The 21,926-nt window shown below is 57.5% G+C and overlaps 2 protein-coding genes and 1 long non-coding RNA gene across 5 annotated transcripts; 2 read left to right on the forward strand and 1 right to left on the reverse strand.

Annotated features, from left to right (window-relative positions):
* The first annotated feature begins 1,537 nt into the window (after positions 1-1,537).
* LRCH4 (leucine rich repeats and calponin homology domain containing 4) lies at positions 1,538-12,430 on the forward strand. Of its 3 annotated transcripts, none has more exons than XM_008141408.3 (18): positions 1,538-1,846; positions 5,332-5,476; positions 5,621-5,747; positions 5,930-6,035; positions 7,831-7,967; positions 8,109-8,224; positions 8,364-8,463; positions 8,698-8,788; positions 8,879-8,955; positions 9,076-9,137; positions 9,244-9,369; positions 9,499-9,567; positions 9,660-9,763; positions 9,885-9,968; positions 10,185-10,270; positions 10,458-10,595; positions 10,695-10,772; positions 11,072-11,696. In XM_008141408.3, exons 1-18 carry the CDS (start codon positions 1,627-1,629, stop codon positions 11,267-11,269), a joined length of 2,064 nt encoding a protein of 687 aa, XP_008139630.3. In that variant the 5' UTR covers positions 1,538-1,626; the 3' UTR covers positions 11,270-11,696. The 3 variants fall into 3 exon arrangements, with proteins under 3 accessions (XP_008139630.3, XP_054570864.1, XP_054570865.1); XM_054714890.1 differs by lacking the exon at positions 11,072-11,696 and adding an exon at positions 12,077-12,430 and having other exon boundaries at positions 1,539-1,846; XM_054714889.1 differs by lacking the exon at positions 9,499-9,567.
* Positions 12,431-12,808: 378 nt separating this feature from the next.
* Positions 12,809-15,528, forward strand: SAP25 (Sin3A associated protein 25). The gene is made up of 6 exons (XM_054714893.1): positions 12,809-13,013; positions 13,230-13,342; positions 13,431-13,537; positions 14,728-14,857; positions 14,996-15,093; positions 15,176-15,528. The coding sequence occupies exons 1-6, from the start codon at positions 12,868-12,870 to the stop codon at positions 15,467-15,469; spliced, it is 888 nt and encodes a 295-aa protein (XP_054570868.1). The 5' UTR covers positions 12,809-12,867; the 3' UTR covers positions 15,470-15,528.
* A 3,462-nt stretch (positions 15,529-18,990) lies between these two features.
* LOC129148817 (uncharacterized) lies at positions 18,991-21,251 on the reverse strand. The gene is made up of 2 exons (XR_008555785.1): positions 21,028-21,251; positions 18,991-20,260 (listed from the first exon to the last, which is right to left on the reverse strand). It is a non-coding gene; the product is annotated as an uncharacterized LOC129148817 (long non-coding RNA).
* Positions 21,252-21,926: the final 675 nt, after the last annotated feature.

A 21,926-nucleotide genomic window follows, 5' to 3' on the forward strand; every position in this document is an offset into this window, starting at 1 on the left:
ATTTTCCAAAGTCTAGGACTTAGTCTTGGGGTGGGGAGTGATATTTATGAGAAACAGGAATTGGGGTTGTGTCTGTACAGGTAGGACAGACCTGCACCAATAAATCCAAGTAGTAGCTGGCTCTTCCAGGGGCTCAAAGGAATCCAGTCCTGGTCAGCCAGCCCTGAGCCGCTCAGTATTACAGACTTGGTTTACTGGGCGAACTGCCTGTCACCCGTCCAATCAAACTCCCATACTCACGGTGACTGAGTAAACAGCTGGTCGGGGTTACCTAAGATGAAATTTTAATAATTCAATAAATGTTTAGGAATGTCAACATCTGAGAAGTGACTTATGAGCGACTAGGCCACTATTAACACACTAAGGTGGACGGACCACTTAGGCCCCCAAGGCATCTAAAAGGATGTCGGGTCTCTCAGCAGACGGAAGCCTTGCCAGCTTCCTCTCATTTCCGGATCCCCTTCATTCACTCTACTTCACCCCAGGCCTGGGGCAAAGAGGGCGAGAACAGAAAAAGCCCACCGTAAAAGCTGATGCCGTGGGAAGCCTGGGGTTCTGGTGCAAGTTGTCAGCACTTTGCTGTTGGCTCCTGCCAACTCATCCCCTTCCCTCCGCCTCAGTTTCCACATTTGTCAAATGGAGGACTTCTAGATGAGAGACGGTCCCTTCTAGCCTAAACCCCCAGACTTGTCATCACAATTCCCGCCCCGGCGCGCTCTGCTGGCTGGGCTGGCAGGCCAGGCGGCAGGCTCTCCCGGGCTCCCGGGACCCTCCCTCCCTCCAGGAGCTGAGCTGGGCATCTCCAGGCTCTGGGAAGCCGCCCTCGGGTCTCCGCACAGACCGTCGCAGGGCCTCAGCCGCCCCAGCCGGAATGGCCTTCACAGTCAGTCGTTCAGGCCGCGACGACGCCCTGCGCGCTGGTCGCCTATCCCTCTCCGGTCTACCTCGCGGCCTCGCAGCTGGCCCGCTCCTTCACACCTACAGCGCGCACGCCCTCCTCCTGGCCCTGAAATGCTCCCAGGCCAACCCGCGCGCAGCGCTCACATTTTTTTACCTCCGTCCTAAAGTTCTAGCTCACCCGCCTCCTTAGCGAAGGGACCGCCTTCTCGCCCATGCTACTGGTAGGTAGAGCCGTCCCTCAGAGGAGAGGTGGGACCAGGTTCCCTCCAGAGAATCTAATTGGCCTTCTTGACAGTCACTCGCCTGTATCTGGCTTACGATTGATCTTCGTTAGAAGAGGACTGGGGCTTGCGGTCTCTCGGAACCCTATCCCTTTTAGTTGAGCGCCGGCGTCCCCGCCTCCTGGTTGAATCTGATTGGCTCTCTCTCCAGCCTAAGCAGTGTGATTGGATGCGGCTGCACGGGGTGAGCCCGGCTGAAGCGTCGGCCGTTGGCGAGAGTTCCATTCTAGTCCTCCTCCCTTCTCTCGCCTCACTCCAGCGCCAGAGTCTCCACCCCCCCGGCGGGTTCTGATTAGCCACTTCCGATGCTAGGGGCCGCGATTGGTCCACCGGATCTCTGGTCCCACTTCCTCCCCCTTGAAGTAACTACGGCGGCTCCGAGGCGGGGAGGGGGGGAAGGGACGGCCGGTCCCGTCAGTCAGGCAACGGTAGCCGCCCGGAGCGGATGGCGGCGGCGATCGCGGCCTCACTTGCCGCCGGTGGTGAGGAGGCGGCGGCCACGACCTCCGTTCCAGGATCTCCGGGTCTGCCCGGGAGCCGCAGTGCAGAGCGGGCCCTCGAGGAGGCCGTGGCTACCGGGACCCTGAACCTGTCTAACCGGCGCTTGAAGCACTTCCCCCGGGGCGCGGCCCGCAGCTACGACCTGTCAGACATCACCCAGGCTGGTGAGTGCTCCGGGCCGAGAGCCCAGCCGGGACCCTCATTTGCATTGCCCCGCCCCCTCGCTTGCTTCTCTGGGGGCCGAGGAGCCTGGCACTCCCCTCGGCCGTCGGCGTTCTCGACCCTCTCCCCCTCCCCGCCTTAAGAACTACCAGACAACGCGTTTCTCGTTTTCTTGGAGAGCCCAGCGTTCCTGGCCGAATGTTGTGATCCCCTTTCCACCCCGCCCCCCCCCCCCCCCGCTTCTCTTTATTTGCATATTGGCGCACCTGTAGAATGGTCCCTCCTCTTACCTGGTTGGCTTATTTGCCTGTTTTTTTTCAACTTCAGTTCTGATCGTTCCAAAAAGGAGCCCCCATGAACCCCTCTAATGACTCCTTTCTCTTCCTCCACATCGTCTGCAACTCTGTCCCCGTTCCGAGCCGACTTAGGACCTCCTTCCCTTGGATTTGTCCCTAACAACCCAATGTTTCTGCTTACTTTGCCAGCAGTCTCGCCGTCTAAGGTCCCAGGCCCTCTCCACTCTTCACCCAGCCAGCCTGTGGGAAAGAAGCAGATCTTTCATCTCCCCTCTGCTCCCCAATTCTTCCTCCTTATTCCTGACCCCCTTATCTGAGACTCCTTCTCCTTCCTGCGTGTGTGAGGTCACTATGGAGCCCATGACCTCATAGGGACTCTAGAATTCCCATTTCTGTTTCTGCTTTCCCCAGGGGGAGAGACTTAGGCAATTGCTAAAAGGAAGGAAATCTTATCTCCTTGCTAGGAGTGCTGGAAACCTAGAGACTGTCTGACTATCCTTCCACTCCCCATCCGCAGGATCCCTCTAATCATGCTTCCTACACCCTGGTGTCTGTTGATGGTGGGGTTTGGGGGACTCTACTGTGACAGGTGAGTCAGGCCTCAGCTGCTCTGGAGACGACCTGTGACCTTGGGCTGGCAGCTGTGTGTGTGTGTGTGTGCGCAGGGGTTGGAACAAGGGAGGAGGACTGCATTCCCGAAGCCACACCCCAGCCTAGCCCAGGGTGGGACTTGGGACTGGATGAGAGTGTCCTCCTGTTGACACTGCCCTGGGACTGCATTTCTCACCTAGCAGGTGCCTGCTCACCTGCAAACACTCAAGTGGGCACGGCCATACTCCTTCCCACTGCCCTGGGGAGAACCAGTTTAAACCTTTCCACTTTTCTTGGGTTGTTGGGTAAACTAGCTTGCCCACTATGCAGTGCGTTCAGGGACTGGGTGAGCCCCAGGAGCCATCCTCTCTGTCTCCCCGAGTCTCCTAACCCCCAAGCTCCAGATTGACCTCAGCAGCTGTGCGACACTCAATGTCTGTTCTCTTTCCCCTCCCCCTTGCTTGTTTTTTGACAAAGACCAAATGTTTTCTTTACTTCCTTAGGGCTCTGTCTCAGTGAGTGGACTCCTGGGGAAAACTACCAAGAACTCCCTGATCCTCCTAGCTCTCCCCCCCTCCCCGCCTCCTCCCCCGGCATTCTGGCCCAGGGTGCAGCCAGTTCTCTTGTGAGTGAGCTTATGTGGTGAAGCGGGGAAATCTCAGCTTTCTGAGAGCCCCTCTCTGCCCTGCTCTCCATGCCCGAATTCTCAGAACTTTCAGGGCCCAGATTCTAGGCCAGGTGGGGTCTATCTTGTTCAGAACTCCCCTTTCTGTCCCCTCTTCTCAGACAGGGTGCCTGTAGCTTAGGGTGGAAAGGGGAAGTGACAAAAACACAGTATTGCCCATACCCTGCCCTCCACACCTCCCTGCCCTCCAACCCGGACTAAAAGCTTCACCACTCCTGCCGGAATAAGTGTGAACTTCTGCTTTCCCAGCTCTTTCTGAAACAGTGTTTTCCATGCATGTTACCTATGGCATAGGCCCCTGATATCGCTTGGACTTCATTCCGGGTGCCTGTGTCTTGAAGGATGACTCCTGAGATGGGAGGAGGGGCCACTTTCACAAAGGAGAAGTGCAGCTCATTCTCTCACAGACCACATCCTGTGCCTTCGTGCCCTCCCTCCTCCTGCCTGGGCTCCCTTCCGCTCCTAGCTTTTGACCCTACCACCTGCCTACCCCATCACAAATGGTTCTCTCCCTTCATCCATACGTGTGTGCACGCACATTTGGTGGATGCAGAGAAAGCAGGCAGGTGGAGGGTGAGAGTGGGAGGACAGCATTGGGTCCCCCCACCCTATCTGTAACTGTCTTTTCCTGTGACAGGTCTTGTGTGCACCGAGGTTGGGAGCAGAGAGGGAGAGAGAATGATTCCTGGGGCGTTAGGCTGTCATCCGCTCAGGCAAACACAAGGCCCACCAGAGACAGAACCTGACCGATTCATTTCCTGTCACAAGACCCATTTCCTTGGGGGCTCTATCCCAGATTCTCCTCCCCTCAGCTTTTGCTCACTCTTCCCTGGGGAAGACCATTTAAGAAGTTCACCCAAGTACTGCTGCTCAGGACTTCCCCCAGCAGGCCCTGGGCCCCTCCCAATACAGGCCAGCAGGAGAAACATAAACCCAGGCATAGAGGTTTAAGCAGTGAGTTCTCCATATTGATGGGAACACAAAATGCCTGATTCCTTGCATTGCACTGGCAGGCCACCACTTGAGTTAAAGCGGCAGTAAAAGTCTCTACCCTCCTTCCCATCCTCTCCACTAGTCGCCGTGTTCAAGACACAGGCAAAGGGGGTGATTGCTCGAAGTCTGGGCAATGAGAGAGGAAGTAGAAGAGGGTTGGTAGGGCTGTAAGAGGGTGGGAATGAGTGAGCCCTGAAGAAAGTGTGTCTATGGGAGGGATCAGAGGACTCTAGCTCCCACCTCCAGCTTGGCTGATGCCCTTCCTGGTCCTTGGGAGTCTGTGACTTCATAGATCCTTGGACCTGGTTTGCTGTTCCCAGGGGCTGGTGAAAAACCGTTGTCCAGAGTTGGGAGCCTTAATTCTAGAGCCAGGCTTTAATGTCCCTTGGTTTTTCCCCGGACTGAACACAGGTTGAGGTTGGGAGTTAGGACCCCTGATGAAGGATGGGCTTTGTCAGTGGTCTCGCCCAGAGATTGTCCATATTCTTATCTTGAGCCTCCCAGTTCATCACATTGTGATTTTCTTTGAGTACTAGCACTCTGCTATGATCTTTGCCTTCCATCTCTCCTGGCATCACAGAGCAACAGGAAGCCACAAGAGTTATAGAATCCAGCCACTATTCCAGTCTAACCCTTCATTTGTTTGTTTGAAGACAGCATCCATGGCTTGTCCCCACACCCCTAGTCTGAGTTTCTCCAGTCCAATGACCCTAAGGCCTTTGCCTTCCCTTTGCCATTCTTGGAATGTGCTCTAGTTTGCAGAAGGCTTTGTTCTTCCTCCAGGTAGCCCAGGTTTATAGGCCTGATTCTTCAGGTCTGCTGGGAAGGTAGAGGGCTGGGCATCTGGCTCTGGAGAAGTTCAAGGTGGTCCTGTCCAGGCTGGGCCTCTCTACAGCTCTCCCCTGACACTTGTTTCCCCTAGACCTGTCCCGGAACCGGTTCCCCGAGGTGCCAGAGGCCGCGTGCCAGCTGGTGTCCCTGGAGGGCCTGAGCCTCTACCACAATTGCCTGAGATGCCTGAACCCAGCTTTGGGGAATCTCACAGCCCTCACCTACCTCAACCTCAGGTAAGGAGGCAGGGCCAGGGGAAGGTGCAGCTTATCCTTCTCAGCCCCAAGCACCAGTGTACAGTACCCTGGGGGACCCTCCTGGTGACTTTTAGAGGAGGGCCACACTGGGGAGTGAACCCACGGCCTTTCTTCCTTCCACAGCCGAAACCAGCTGTCATCGCTGCCGTCCTACATCTGCCAGCTGCCCCTGCGGGTACTCATTGTCAGCAACAACAAACTGGGAGCCCTGCCTGCCGACATCAGCACCTTGGGGAGCCTTCGGCAGCTTGTGAGAATGGGGAGCAGGGGGAGAGAGGGACTGTAGAGCCAGGCACCAGGGACCTTTTTGGGGGAGAAGTGAAGGAAAGGCAGGATGCGCCCTAGGGATGAGGCCCAGACTAAAGGAGGTGGCCAGAGACAGGAGACAGCTCCTGGTCTTGTGGCTTCTTCCTACTTTTCTCCTCATTCCAGGATGTGAGCAGCAATGAGTTGCAGTCCCTCCCCACAGAGCTGTGCAGCCTCCCTTCCTTGCGGGATCTCAATGTTCGGAGGAACCAGCTCAGCACCCTGCCTGATGGTAAGGAAAATGAAGAATTGGAGGTGTGGGGTGGAGAAAGAGAGAGACAGACAGAAGTTCGAGAAAAGTTAGAGAAAGGGAATCTGCCACAGAAAAATAATGCTTAGTTGACCAGGGTTTTGCATTGTATCAAACAAACTAAATTATTTTATTTGTTCTTGTCCAGCAACCCTCTGAAGCTGGCAAGACCTGGGTTATTTGCTCTATTTTACAAATGTGGGGAAAGATACAGAAAGGGGAGTAGGTGAGTGCATCGGTACCCTGTAGAATCTCAAGGTCAGAAGGGGCCTTTAAGGTTATCCTGTGTCACCACTCACCCCAGCAGGAGTTCTCAAACACCTGAGTCAGATGATGCCCTGCACCTCCTCCCCAGAGAGTCTGAATCAGTGGGGCCACATGCTGGAGCCCAACCAGCTCCATTTTAATGAGCTAATTGTGATGCACCCCAACATTTGATAGCTTCTGCTCCAAAGCAGCCACACCTTCTTTTATTCAGCCAGCATTGTTTTGTATGTGTTCCCTGTGCTGTAGGTGGGGACCAGGTAAATGTGAGTGATGTCACTCAGATCTGGGGCCATCTCTTAAAATGTGGTGGCTTAATTAAATCTTAATTTAATGGGAGAGAAGCAGGAGAAAGTTCTAGAACAGGAGACTTAGAGAGCTACAGGAGCTACACAGGGAGGCACTGGCTCTACTGGGGAACTTGAGGAAGGTTTTGCTCCGAGGTGCAGCAGGAGTTGACCATTGAAGGAGAGTTCTCCACCCTCTGCAGCCTAGGCAGAGGAAACCCCATGTGCAGCGCATGTGGGTGGGAGTAAACCTGGTCCAGCATGGATGCGGTTAGAAAGTGCTAGGCAGAAAGGACCTGCGCCATGCTAACCTTGGTTTTGAAGAACAAGAGACAGGCGTCAGGTGGTCATCCATTTCCTCTGGGCTTCCCCGTACTCCTATGCTGGCCCTCTTCTAAGTCAGTAGGGGTACAAATAAACTCTGTCTGGGCCATAAAAGAGACCCCAGCAAAATGTCCTGGGGACACAGAGGAAGGAGCAATGAGTTCCAACTTAATGTTGGAAAGATTGCATGGAGAAGGTGATGTGCTGAATGAACGTTGAAAGATGTGTGGACAGAACAATGGCATTCTCCTCGTTGAGCAAAACGGCATGTGGAAAGGCCCAGAAGTCAAGGGGCTGGAGGGTTATCTGATGTGGTATGAGGATGGGCAGTGAGATGGGAAACATGGGCTGAGCCAGATCAGACAAAGGCACCCCTACCTCTGGGCAAGCACAGTCTCACCCAGGGGGCAGGGCTTGGCTAGTGAAGCGCAGGTGGGATTGCAGCCCCTCCTGCCTGGGTGCCTTTGTGTGGGGCACAGCTCACTTACCCTCAGCAACCCCAGCTGCAAGTCAGGGAAAGTTTTTGAGCAACATGGTATCAACGTTGGTTTGATTTGGGGCTTGTGATGGTCACTTGAGAAAGAAGGGGGGTGGTTGGAGTAGGGAGTTTTTGAGCAACATGGTATCAATGTTGGTTTGATTTGGGGCTTGTGATGGTCACTTGAGAAAGAAGTGGGTGGTTGGAGTAGGGAGTGGGCAGGGAGGAGAAATGGAGGAAGCACCTGGGATGGGCATGAGCTGAAGTTGATGGGGGAGGGAGGCATGAAGGTGGGCCATGTCTGAGCAGGGAGAGGAGCAGGGAGACTGTTCTCAGACAGTGCCCGCAGCCAGCCAGGCCACAGCAGAGAGTAGAGGAACTGAGCCCTTGGGCCTACTCCTGACTTATCTTCACGCACCCTCAGAGCTGGGGGACCTTCCTCTTGTCCGCCTGGATTTTTCCTGTAACCGCATCTCCCGCATCCCGGTCTCCTTCTGCCGCCTCAGGCACCTGCAGGTCATTCTGCTGGACAGCAACCCCCTGCAAAGCCCGCCTGCCCAGGTAAGAGGTGGGCCTGGGGCGGACACTGGAGACAGGGTTGAGATTGGGCGGGAGTGTGGGTGGGTCCCTTTGGTAGCCAAGTAGGATCTCGGATGCCCCTTGCTTCTCCCTAACTCCTTTCGTGCTCATCTTCACACTTAGATCTGCCTGAAGGGGAAACTTCACATCTTCAAGTATTTGTCAACAGAGGCTGGGCGGCGTGGGGGCGCTGCACTGGGGGACCTGGCCCCTTCCCGCCCCCCGAGTTTTAGCCCCTGGTAAATAAGGGTGTGGGAAGGAAGCCTGGATCCCTAATACCCCTTCCTGGCACCAATATCCCCATGGTTTCCAGAGGGAGGATGGGCCGGGGGTTGCTGCTCAGTATAGGACTGACCAGCTCTCCCTGGCTGGCCCCAGCCCAGCTGAGGACTTATTTCCGGGACGTCGGTACGATGGCGGGCTGGACTCAGGCTTCCACAGTGTTGACAGTGGCAGCAAGAGGTGGTCTGGAAATGAGGTAAGTGCCTCCCTCCCAAGGGACATTGGTGATCTCAGTCCTGGAGGAGAACCTCTGAGCCAGGACCCTTTGCCTTTTACTTCTAAATCTCAGAGTGACAGATGGCCGCTGGAGCTGTCTTCTTCCTTCCCTTGCCCAAGCATCCTGGGGAAGGGCTGGCTTAGCAGCGGACCCTAAGGCCCTGAACCCAGGAGTCCCCAGTTGTCTTCCATCTCTGCATTTCTGCATTTCCAGTCAACTGATGACTTTTCGGAGTTGTCGTTCCGGATATCAGAGCTGGCCCGGGAGCCTCGGGGGCCCAGGGAGCGGAAGGAGGATGGCTGTGGTGAGTGGTGGTGTCAGGGGCCCTGGGACTGAGGGGGATGGACAAGCCTGAAGGCCCCCATCTACTTGCTGACGTGTCCTGCCTCTCCAGCTGATGGAGACCCTGAGCAGATTGACTTCATTGACAGCCACGTGCCTGGGGAGGATGAAGAGCGAGGTGCTGCCAAGGTGAGGGGCTAGCCCTTGTCCATTGTCCGTCTGCTGTGAGAGGAGAGCTGGAGGGAGGGGCCAGTGCAGGCTTGGAGATCAGGGCTCCCTCAGTTCCTCCTTCTGCTGTTCTTTCTTCAGGAGCAGCAGCCACCAGAATTAAGCCCTGTAGCAGGGGACAGGGAGAGGGCACCAAGCAGCAGGTACCAGAGCCACCTGAGCTGGCACCTCCTTCCTTTGCTCAATCTCCTTGCACCGTCTCTCTTCTCTGACCTACTCTACCCCTCTCATCCTGCCTTTGCCCCTCAGGCGGGAGGAACTGTCTGGAGAGGAACGGCGCCGCCCGGACACATTGCAGCTGTGGCAGGAGCGTGAGCGGAGGCAGCAGCAGCAGCAACAACAGAGTGGAGTGTGGGGGGCCCTCAGGAAGGACAGGTGTGGGCTACTGTCAGGTGGTGGGCCCTGGAAATGAGTGGAAATGAGCCCTCCTGAGCTACTCTGCCCCTCAGGGTTGGCAGCCCCCTGCCTAACTGCTGACCCCACATCTCTTCCTTCACTTTCTAGCTTTCAGAAGCTGGGGGTCAGGGCTCCTGGTGGAGGTGCTACAGCCTTGTCCACTCAGGCCACTTACAAGTATGTGTCCTCCAAGACTGCACCTCCCTGAGCCCTCTCCCTGCACATCTTCCCCCTGACCATCCCTTCTAATTCCCATTCTGTCTCCTCAGCGGCATGCCCAAGTCCAGTGCCACCCAACTGGGAGCTTCAGGGGGACAGGGAGCTCCTGTCTCAGCCCCCACCTCTCAGGAGTCCCTTCCTATAGGTGGACCAGGTGTGACAGGGGCGTTGGGAAGAGGATGGGGGCTTGTGTAGGTGAGGGGTAGCCTGAGAGAAGAGTGGGACACTGAGGGGATGTCTCTCACCTGCCCCTGTCCCCTGCCTCTGTTCCCCAGTGACAGCACCTGCTCCTCGGCCACTTGGCTCCATCCAGAGACCAAATAGCTTCCTCTTCCGTTCCTCCTCTCAGAGTGGCTCAGGTGGGTCTCCCCTGCCCAGTGCTAACCCAGTGCTAATGCAGCACTAACCCCCAGGCTGCAGTCACCCCCGGGCCTGGGAGTTCTCGGGTCAATTGTCTCTTTGTGTTGAAAATCCCACAAACACAGAGACAGGAGATGTGTGTGCCAGACACTGTAATCCAGCTACAAAGTCTACAGTGGTAGTGGAGACAGCCCCCACACCCTCCTTTTCTCCAGGTCCTTCCTCACCAGACTCTGTCTTGAGACCTCGGCGATCCCCCCAGCTTCTGGACGAGAAGGAGCTGATGGCTCAGTTGCGCCAGGTAAGAGGGGTGGGATCTGCCTGAGTGGGGCCAGGGCTCAGCATGGCACCTCCTGGTTTCCTGGCCTCCCTCAATATCCTCTTTGTCCACCCTGGTGCTTTGGCTGAGGACGGGAGATGCAGGCTGGAGTTCCCTGCTGACTCTGACGTTCTCATCCCCCCATCCTCCTCCTCTCCCTGCCTTTCAGGTCCTTGAGTCGCGGCTGCAGCGGCCCCTGCCTGAGGACCTGGCAGAAGCTCTGGCCAACGGCGTCATCCTCTGTCAGCTGGCCAACCAGCTGAGGCCCCGCTCTGTGCCCTTCATTCATGTGCCCTCACCTGCTGTGGTTAGTTGGGGCCCAGGGTGGGAAGTAGGGAATGGGACAGGGGACTCCTATGGCCCTCCCTTAATCTCTTATCTTTTTTCCTTTCTCACACATCCCCAGCCAAAACTCAGTACCCTCAAGTCTCGGAAGAATGTGGAGAGTTTCTTAGAAGCCTGTCGAAAAATGGGGGTTCCTGAGGTATGGGGGGTTGATCTCAGGATCCTGGGGCTGGTCTACTATAAAGAATGGTAGCATTCTGGGCTTAGTTGAACCCTTTGCATGGATGGCAGGGTTCCATTCACAGGGAGTATGTGCTCCGCAGAAGGAAGTCCCTGTCCTGCATGCCTCCCTTCCCTGCATGCCTCTTCCCTGCACTCTGCATGTTGGCATGGCTCTGGCCCTGGCATGTGAGGGCAGGGGGTGGAAAGAATTGTCTTGCTGCTGCTGATGACGTCTGCCCTTTGTCCTTGTCCATCTGTCCTACTCTCCCTTCCCAGGCTGACCTGTGCTCGCCCTCGGATCTCCTCCAGGGCACCGCCCAGGGGCTGTGGACCACCCTGGAGGCTGTGAAGCGGGTGGGGGGCAGGGCCCCCCAACCGCTCTGGCCCCCCTCTGGTCTGGGCGGCTTCATCCTCTTCTACGTGGTCCTCATGCTGCTGCTCTATGTCGTCTACACTCGGCTCCTGGGTTCCTAGGACCTGAAGTCACCCCTTCCCCCACCACCTTGCCCTATTTCTATTTATAAGACTCCTGTGCAACCCCCATGCCCACCATTGGTGCCTTCAGCCCCTACCAAAGACACTAGTGAACCCTCCTCCCCTCACAAACACTGACCTCAGAGGCCCCACTCTGGTACCCCCAGATCCTGGGCCCCCAGCCTCTGGCCCCTCCCATCTCAGCGCTGATGGTGCCTTCATGCCTTCTCCCACCCAGCCCTGCCCTCTGCTCCCCCAGAGGGGGTGGATCTTAACCTTCCTATTTTCACTCCCTCTCCACCCCCTACTCCCCACCCCCGATATAGGGGGCTAAATTATCTATATTTTGTAGAGAGAACTCTATATTTGTAGGAGATGCAAGGCCCAGTCTGGGTCCCCATCTCATGTATAAATTGTACAGACTGTGGCTGCCTGTGTGTGTGTGTGTGTTTGCGTCTGCTCCTACTGTGGCCAGGCCCAGTCCTGGCAGTACCCATTGGGCTCTATGTGCCAGCCTGCCTACTCCAGCATTTCCCTATGGAAATGACAGGTCTTCCCTCCCCTAAGAGCCTTGGCCCCTGTGTCATCTCCCTTCTGTTATCTGCTAGCAGCTTCTTTGCATCTCATTTGTCCCCAAGCCATGTCCAGGGTGCCCTGACCTCACCTCCTACATTTTTAAGGGCCATCCTGTCAGCTTCCTTTGACCAGGCTCCTTTAGGGTATCTCCCACCCTGCCCTCTGCCCAGGGCTGGGAAGCCCAGAGGGAAAGATATGCAGGGGGATTTAATCTGGGCCCCTCCCCCCCAGGAGTCCCTGTGCCAGCCCCACCACATCCTGGAAGAGGAGGGGGCCCCAGGAAGGGGCCTCCCCTACATCGCTGCTGTCGTCCACGCACTGCTGGAGCAGTCTTAGGGGTTGAGGTAGGGGCGCAGGGCCACGACCGGCCTGGGATCCAGGAACAGAAGACAGCCAGGCCTGGGCTCTGCTCTAGCGAGGACTGGTGAGGGTGCCCTCGCCTGGCCCTGTTCCTCAGGCACCCGTTGGGTTGGAAGCAGGCCTGCCCAGCAAGGCGCCTGGATTCCTCTGAGTGTGACTGCGGGTCTGGGATGGAAGATGGGGCATCGGATGTTGTGTCAAGTGCAATAAAGAAGCTGGAAGGTCTCTAAGTTGCCGCTAGTCTCTGTATCTGCGAAGGAAAGTGGTGAAAGCAATGCATTGTGGGAAAGGGGTCGCCTCCATTCCACAGCTGGGTTCTAAGTGACCTTTGCTCAGCGCTACCCTCTGAAGGCAGGCGGGGCTGCGCAACCCCCGCCCCCACCAACAGGGGTCGCCCCCGGGACCCCAGCGGGAGCGCACGCCACGTGGCCGGAAACGCACTGAGTGTTGGCGTCGCTGCGAGGCCCTGTGAAGTGGGTGAGGTGGGCGAGGTGGGCGGGCAACCTGGACTCACCCGGACAGACAGGGTTGTGCCCAACACTGAGGGAGGCTGGGACCGAGTGGGGGCCGGGGAGGGGCAAGGCAGACCGGGTGGGAGGCCTGGGCAGCGAGGGGCCGAGCACAGAGGTGCGGCCCTGGCCTTCCCTTCCCCCAGGCGCGGCATGTTGCCCTGGCCCTTTCCACGGTGGGACGCCGGCGAGGAGCAGGCGCCTGAGGAACAGGGCCCCTCACCGTTCGGTGACCCCGGCAAGGTTTGGAACTCTGGAGAAAAAGCCCTGGGGGAACCAGGTACACCCCCACAGCACAGGTGAGGGGCACGGGCACGCTGGAGCCACTTGCGGGAAATCCGCCGTGGGGGTGGAGGGGTCCGCAGTGTGCAGACTCTCATGGCCCATACGAACAGTGGTTATGTTCCGCCTCCCCGCACCAGGCACCTTTGACCTTGCCATGGAAGTATTCAGACTTGGAGGGGGAAGGCGGGGGCGCTATGACTGGGGCATCTCAGCACCTTTCCACCTCCCAGCCCTCAGTTCCGGTCCCCAAGGCCTTCCTGGACCCGGACCCGGACCCGGAGAGAACAGCTGCGGGCCGCGCCCCGCTCAGGCCGGGTAGCTGAGCAGTACCCAGGAACCCCAGGTAGGTACTGGGCCTTGCCACCTCTACTCCTTAATACCCTTTACCCACTCCTGAGCCTGTTTTAATCTCAAATTACCCCCCCCCCCAGTTCCCTTTTCTCCCCAGAGGGCCTGGGGGATGGCCCCGTCAAGAATGACCCTGCTGGCACCATGGGACCCCAACTATGAGGCTAAAGCTGGTTCTCAGCTGGTGTGGGTGAGCAGGGGGTGCCTGTGGTGTGGGTGAGCAGGGGGTGCCTGTGGTGTGGTGTGGGTGAGCAGGGGGTGCCTGTGGTGTGGGTGAGTAGGGGGTGCCTGTGGTGTGGTGTGGGTGAGCAGGGGGTGCCTGTGGTGTGGGTGAGCAGGGGGTGCCTGTGGTGTGGTGTGGGTGAGCAGGGGGTGCCTGTGGTGTGATGTGGGTGAGCAGGGGGTGCCTGTGGTGTGGTGTGGGTGAGCAGGGGGTGCCTGTGGTGTGGTGTGGGTGAGCAGGGGGTGCCTGTGGTGTGGTGTGGGTGAGCAGGGGGTGCCTGTGGTGTGATGTGGGTGAGCAGGGGGTGCCTGTGGTGTGGTGTGGGTGAGCAGGGGGTGCCTGTGGTGTGATGTGGGTGAGCAGGGGGTGCCTGTGGTGTGGTGTGGGTGAGCAGGGGGTGCCTGTGGTGTGATGTGGGTGAGCAGGGGGTGCCTGTGGTGTGGTGTGGGTGAGCAGGGGGTGCCTGTGGTGTGATGTGGGTGAGTAGGGGGTGCCTGTGGTGTGGTGTGGGTGAGCAGGGGGTGCCTGTGGTGTGGGTGAGCAGGGGGTGCCTGTGGTGTGGTGTGGGTGAGCAGGGGGTGCCTGTGGTGTGGGTGAGCAGGGGGTGCCTGTGGTGTGGGCGAGTAGGGGGTGCCTGTGGTGTGGTGTGGGTGAGCAGGGGGTGCCTGTGGTGTGATGTGGGTGAGCAGGGGGTGCCTGTGGTGTGGTGTGGGTGAGCAGGGGGTGCCTGTGGTGTGGGTGAGTAGGGGGTGCCTGTGGTGTGGTGTGGGTGAGCAGGGGGTGCCTGTGGTGTGGTGTGGGTGAGCAGGGGGTGCCTGTGGTGTGGTGTGGGTGAGCAGGGGGTGCCTGTGGTGTGGGTGAGCAGGGGGTGCCTGTGGTGTGGGTGAGCAGGGGGTGCCTGTGGTGTGGGTGAGCAGGGGGTGCCTGTGGTGTGGTGTGGGTGAGTAGGGGGTGCCTGTGGTGTGGGTGAGTAGGGGGTGCCTGTGGTGTGGTGTGGGTGAGCAGGGGGTGCCTGTGGTGTGGGTGAGCAGGGGGTGCCTGTGGTGTGGGTGAGCAGGGGGTGCCTGTGGTGTGGTGTGGGTGAGTAGGGGGTGCCTATGGCTCTGGTGTCGGGGTGGGGCAAGCATGCTCCAGTGATCTTTCCTGACCCTCCACAGGGACCCAGCTGTGCTTCCGGTGCCTCTTTCTCAAGCCGGACTTTGTGTCATCCCTCCTTCTGGCCGCTGTATGAGGCAGCCGCAGGCAGGGACCGCAGACGCCTGACTCCTGCAGCAGTCCATCAGAATGGTGAGCAGGCGCCCAGGGATGCAGGGAACTTCCCTTGGTCCCCTCAGACTCAAGGCTTCGTGAGCTCCTTAGGGAACCAGTGCAGAGGTCCATGGGATGGGAAACCCAGCCTGGCACCCTAACAGCTTTTCTCCCTAGGATTCCCGGTGATGTGCCGTGAAGATGTCTTTCTTTCAGACCCTCTGCTGCCCCCTGGGCAGCGTGTTCCCCTGTACCTGTCCGAAACCCCTCAGCAGGTGAGCCCTTTTCCTGCCCTGGCCTTATCTCAGCCTTCATGCAGGGCTTGGGAGGAGACACTTCCCTCTCTTCTCTCCTCAGGTGATGGGCTCTCTGAAGCTGCTGCTCCCACCCCCTATCATGTCCCCCCAGGTCTGCCCCGCCCGGTCCCCTGGCTGCTGCACCACCTGGCTCAGTGGGCCTGAGCTGATTGCCCTCACTGGCCTCCTGCAGATGAGCCAGGGGGAGCCAAGACCTAGCTCCTCCTCAGGTTCCTCGGCAGTTCCCACCCCCCCTTCTGGTCCCCTAGACCCTGTCTCTGATCACGCAGGCCCCAGTGGTTCTCACTGCACTGACCCATCTCTCCCACAGACCCCAGAAACCAATTGTCCATAGCACCTCTGGGGGTACCCTGGGCGCCCTACTCCCTCAGGCAGTTCTGTTGTCAATAAATGTGTTCGTTTGCAAACAGGCTCTGTGTGGTAAGTAGCAGAATGGGGCATTCAGGCAGGGATAGGGGTCTCTTCCTCCATGGCAGCTTTGGCTGCCCTCCCCTAAAATTCTTGTTCCTCGTTGGCCACCCCCTACAGTAGGATGAGGGAATACATGGGCCTAAGACCTTTTCAGGCTGACCAAGAAAGGCACCTTTAATGAGGGGGCCCACAGTACAGTTCTCCAGACTGGGTAAGTAAGAAACAAGGATTCCATCAGCTCTGCCGTGCACGGGAAAGGGAGGACTGTGTAAGCGTGTGGCTGACATTGGGAGAGGCCATCTAGGGAGTAAGGGGGTGGCACATCATTACCTGGTGCTTTCATCCTTCTTGCGCTGAGGTCCCAGGTCAGCCTTGGAGCTGAGGGTTAGTTCTTTGGCTTGTTGGAGACACAGGCGGGCACTGCAGGTGTGGGGGGTCGGGGGGGGAGGGGAAGGTCCCTGTGGGAGTCATCAGAGGAAGGGTGGCAGCCTTGGTTCCCCTGAGACTCGGGACTGACGCTGTCCAACTTTGCAGGGAAACAGAGGATCAGAGCTTTGGCTGAGAAAGCCCAGAAATTTGTAGGATTTTTTGGAGGGGGGATGGTGTTCTAGAATTTTCTCTCTTAAAAGAATCTAACTTCTTGGGGAACTTCCTCCTGAAGACTTCCCACTGCTGGAAGTGGCAGAGTGGGCGGCAGTTCCGAAGGGGCAGCTTGGTGCCTCTGTAGGTCACCCTCAGGGGTGCCTGTGCCTTAGAACCCCTCAGTTGTGGGAACACATGGGAATGCATTCTAACTTTGCCATTTTCTCTCCCTCATCTCACTTTCCATCTGTCAGATAGACCTGGCAGACTCTCACCCTTGCCTCCAGAATTGGTTCTGGAACTTGATTTGGGGTAGCTGTGGGGGACATTGCCTCATGCTTCCAGAGGGACCAGGTCCCGGTCAATTAGTTGAGGTGGCTGGCGGGGGCGGGGGTGGGGGTCCAGTATAGCACTGTCCATTTCTAAGTGGTCTGGGGCCATGTACTCGGTGCACACATACTCCTGGGCTAGTTGGACTGGCTGATACCCTGCTGCTCTCCAGCTCGCCCCAGTGCTGGGATGGGGGCCTTGGGGCCTGTGCCCTGGCTCCCTGGCCCTGGCTTATAGGAAAAGGGGCAGGGAGCTTGAGGAAGAGGAAAACAGCTCATGGGCACTCAGTGCCCTCCCAATCCTAGAACAACTGGTGGGGAGCAGGGTTGGCAGCAGAAGGAAGGTGAGGGGGGAGGTGCTATCATAAAGTAGCCCACCCACCGCTCATGGGCTCCCATTGACTCACAGTCACTCCCGGCTCCCATGGGTATGTGGTTCCCTCCCCTCTAAGCCCTCCGAGTGTGGGGTATGAGGCTGATGCCCCAGCACCCAGGTCAGGAGGGTTGCTTGCTTGCTTCTCTCACCCAGGCACCCACTACAGCTCATACCCCTTGATCGGGCCCAGATGACTCGGATCTCATGAGGCTAGGGGACAGAGCATCTGGAGGTGCTCATCGGAGGACCCCTTGGCAGTGGCTCAGTCCTACCACTGGCACCAGCGTCCCTAAGTCGCTTCATGGCGGCCAGGAGTTTCATGAATGCTTCAGGCACCATGACATCTATTGTTTATAGCCACAGCACCCACTTGTGCACCCGAGTGGCTGAGTTTCAGGAAGAAGGAGTCTGCAAGGCCACAGCAGCACACACTGAGCAGGGACCCCAGGTAACGATGCCAGGGTGTCCTGGGGCTTCTGCAGCAGGCTCAGGACCCCCAAACCCAGGCCCAGACAGTAGACACTGTTGCCCAGGCCTCATGTCCACCTCAGCCCCTTGGGCCACAGTGTCACAGGCCAGACATCCTGAAACGGAGTGAGGGTTCAGGTCCCGGGATCCTTATGGCAACTGGAAACCTTGGAAGGACAACTGGATGATCACAGGACGGGGAGGGGAAGTGGGGCGGGGGGGGGGGGGGGCGGTAGTGTGTTGGAGTCACTGTGCTCTGCGAACGGATCAAGTGTAAACGCTTAATGTTTGAACTTGATTTCGGTGACCTAGACCAGGGAGAGGTTATGGATGGACCAAATCCACTATCGGACCCTGGCCCCATATTCTCTCCGCCCACCCCGAACTTGGGCCTCACTGCGGTGGCTGCATGCACCTCGAGGAAGGTGCCCTATCCTATCACACTTGCTGCCCCACCTCGCTGGTCCCCGCCACGCCCAGGCTGCGGCCACAGGTGCAGAGGATCATCGGGCGGCCCTGGTGCGCGTCCACGCGCTGGCTGCTGGTGCACGCACCCGCCAGGCTCACGCCGAGTTTGGGCGGTGCTCCACCAGCGAAACTTCAGTTCCGGTGACATTCGAGGTTTGGGGGCTCTGCACGGAGCAGGAGAAACGGCGGTGCTGGGACTTCTGCTTCTCAAGTGGCTGCGAAGCCTCGGTGGACTCAGATGCACGTCGAGCGACTTGCACTCTGGTGTCCCCGTGGTGACCGCCTGCGAGATTCATTCCGGCCCGAAGGCAGTCAAGTGGCCGGCAGAGGGGATGAGGCGACTGAGGAAAGGCCGGAAGTGGGGTAGAGGTGGCTGCTACCCGTCCTGATGCCCGGCCTCTCTCCAGCCCCGACATGAAGCTTATGGCAGGGGTTCTGCAGTGGCCCCTCGCTGCCTGTAGCGTGTGCCCCAGTGACTAGGACACCCTGGTCTCCGAAGATGGATCCTGGCAGGCTCCCCTCGCCTCCTCTCCTCCCACAGCTCATAACTCCCCCCCTCGCGCGCTGGACGCCAGCCCCGTGGTGGAAGTGGAGTTTGAGTCGGGACAGTCTCCACCCCACCCGCTGGGACTGGGCTCTGCAGGAGGGAGCCTGGGGGCATCTCCATTGTTTAGAGCTGACGGTGAGAAAGTGACCAGCTGAGGCGAATGAGAATGCAGCATGTAACGGTGTCAGCAGTGATGGTGCTGCTGTGGAATCCGCAGGCCTGGATCACCTGCAGCCGAGCCCCGCCACCCTTACAGCAGCCCCCTCTCCTGATTCCAGCAGTCCAATGTCCTTCCCACTCAGGACTGGTTTTCCAATATCCTTCCCACTCTTCCTTCCCGAGTAATTCTAGGAACCAGACCACCTAGCGCTGGATTGTGCTTTCAAGGAGCTGAAGGTTCTCTGGATTTGGGGTGATAGGAGGTGTCTTGGGGTAAGTAAACTTGTGGATTTCCCCTGTGTATGGCCCGTACCCACCAGAATCCAGGTCAAGAGACCATGGAAGAAGGTTCTATGGAGGAAAAGGCCGTCTGCAGGGGCAGGTCTGTCATGCTGCCCCATTACCTCAGCCCCCCCAAAATGCCACCATGGGCCAGCTGAAATCTCTGATCACAGTACAGACTTTCTGGTGGGGGTATCCTTTGCCCTTTGTTTCCTGAGAGGTTTGAGATGGGGTTGGAATTCAGACATTTAATTTTTTAATTAATTTTAGAGAGAGGAAAGGAGAAAAAACATCCATTTGTTGTTCCACTTATTCATGCATTCATTGCTTGATTCTTATATGTACCCTGATTGGGGATCAAACCCGCAACCTTGGAGTAATCAGAGGATGCTCTAACCAACTGAGCTGCCAGGCCAGGACTGGAATTCAAACATTGTGACAACTCACTTCTGATCTCCCATGGACCGACTAACTTGGGGAAGATGGCACTGGTCAGTGCCCACTCTACAAGACAAACCAGCAGTTGACACCAATGGGGGCCTTAGAAGACCTCATGACATCACTCTGATAGGAAGTAAGATACCTAAAGCGGGGAACTGGGGAGGGGAGGGGAAGAAGGGCAGGTGTAGCCTCCATTAAAGATGGTGTTTGGGGAGGAGCAGTGTCAGGAAAAGATGTAACAAGAGTACTGAAGCAAGGGAACCTGATTCTTTCCTGATTAGTCCAAGGGCCAGGACAGCCTGAGCAGCAAGAGTAGAGCTTTTCCACTTCCCAGGCCTGGAAAGAAGGGGCTGGAGTACTGGAGGAGCCAAAGGTGCAGTATGCATGGAAGCTAGCTATATCCTTCAACACCCTTTAAGGGTGATACAGGGAGTGGGATACGGGAGCCAACCAGCATCCTCAGGGTGGGTAAACAGCCAGCTGGCAGGTGGTGCCCCTCCCCCCCTCAGCAAAGCCCATCAATATGCAGGCGAGGTGCTGGCAGCTCAGGTTGTGCACTGGGGACAGTGGTAGCTGCCACTGTTGGTCAGCGTTGGCCAGGGAGAGGCAGGTATGGGGGTCTGTAAGTCGCCACCAGAACAGTATGTTCAAGGCCATAGTCCCTAGTGTGGCCTTCATCTATGTACCACATGCCAATGTGCAAAGTGGCAGGGACAAAAAAGCCATCGGCAGGCCCCCCCCTTTCCGCCTGGGTGCTGCCTGTAAGAGCAGGGCACCCATGGGGCCCACCTGCGGTGCCCCTGGCCTGGAGCCTTTTCCCACAGGTTTGATTTGAAACTACCCACAGGAGGTTCTCGTCATACCTACTCCTTTCCACTCCCCATCAGCCAAGCCACCTGGCAACACCCGTCCTGTGAAATCACGGCTGCTGTCAGAGCGCAGCTCTAGGTCACCTTAAACGGTGGGTAAAGATCAAGCAGGAAGCAGCAGGGATCTCGGTGCCTGGGTTCTGGGTAAGGAGCAGTGGTAGATGGGTTGGTAGTCGATGCCAGGTGACTTAGCCTGCTGGGTACAAAAAGAGCCTGGAGTCACATTGGCCTAATCAGTTGCCCTAGCAACACTGCCCTTGTCCTTACCCGGACAAGATTTATTCTAGCCTGTTGCCCTGGTAACTTGATGGCTCCCCGGGGACAGGAAATGGCAGAACCTCAGCTCTGCTGGGTGAGAACACTTCTCCCAACCACAGGGGTCCACCTGTGCATTCCTTTGGGATGGTGGGATGGGATTTCCACATTCTAAGTCCTTGTGGAAATACCTTAACCCGGGAGAGGAATCTAGAGGCGGCGGCTGTGGTACGAAGGCCAGGCTGTTCCCATGTGCCCTTCCCACCTCCAGTTTCCTACTCCACTGTGGAGAGTGATGCAGGGATAACGCCATACATTTAGCCCCTTCCGTCAGCCCTCCCCCACCATGGCCCCAAGGTGGACAGAATGGAGCTCTTTAGAGGTCCTGGGGACCTGCACCTGCTTCCTCACCCACAGATGACCTGTTGAAGGATAGAACCAAACCAGAGGGTGGTTGTCTGCAGAGCATGGTCATAGCAATGGTCGGGGGGAGGGGCGAGCATGAGGACTTGGTCAGAAACCTGGTGGGAGCCTGGTGAGTCCCTCCAGCCCCACGGTGTATGGGCAGTGGGGTTCAGATCTGCAACTACCAGGCAGGGCCATGCAGGACGTTAGATGCCCCAGGGGTTAGGGCAGGAGGAACACAGCTCAGTCATTTAGACATTTTCTAACAGGCGAGGGATTTTTCCATTCTTTGCCACTCACCTGGAGAGAGGAAGCCAAGCTGCCAAGAGGCAGCTGTAGTCCTAGTCTTGGCTTGTGCCTGGGGAACTCTTGACTTCTCTGCCCTGGGGTCTGAGGCTGACCCAGTGTAACTTCTGACTGGTCAACCAGCTCTGGCAGTGAGCTGGCTGGAGTCCTTATGGGACAGAGTGACTGGGAGGCAGGGAAAAGGAACTGCAGGGAGGTCCTGGGCCCAGGCGCCAAGCAGTAAGAATCACTGCAGCTCCTGGTTCTTTAAATCTCACCTCCAAACCTATTTCTGCTTAGGAAAGGAGGGGTGTGTGTGTGTGGGGGGAAGCTGGGGAAAAATAAGAAAGGCTCCTTCCCCTACTACACAGCAACGATAGCAGCTTTCCTGCCGCCCTTCCCTGGCTCTAAGCAAAGAGAATGCTAAAGAGACAGGAGGGAGGACAGAGAGATAATCAAGGGTGACAGAAAAATACTGAAAGGAAACAGACAGAACATGATAAATGCGGGGGAAAGGATGGTGTCCACCCTGGGAGACCCCACCAGGAGAGGGAAGGAGGGGAGGCTGGGAGAATGAAAACAGACACAAGACAGGATGGGTGGGAAGGTTCGGAGCCATCCTGGCTGGGCAAATGGCAGCAGCTGGAGGTATTTTCAGAAAAATCTTTGAATACAAAGTGATAACCCAATACCTGTTTCTTCTTGCTGTTACACTGTTAAAGGTAACTGGGCAGAAAAACCCAGAGAAATCCCAAGAACGAAAGGGCCAAGAGTCCCTGGGCAACTTGGAAAAGGGAGGAACCTCTTCTGACAGCAAGGCTGAGTACTGTGCCTCGCCTCCGTCAGGTGAGGTGTTTAACCCAAGCTATCTGTCTCGTCACCACACAGACAGACACCAAGGCTGTTGCCACAAC

The sequence above is a fragment of the Eptesicus fuscus genome, chromosome 4, assembly GCF_027574615.1.
Source record: "Eptesicus fuscus isolate TK198812 chromosome 4, DD_ASM_mEF_20220401, whole genome shotgun sequence".
NCBI lineage: Eukaryota > Metazoa > Chordata > Mammalia > Chiroptera > Vespertilionidae > Eptesicus > Eptesicus fuscus.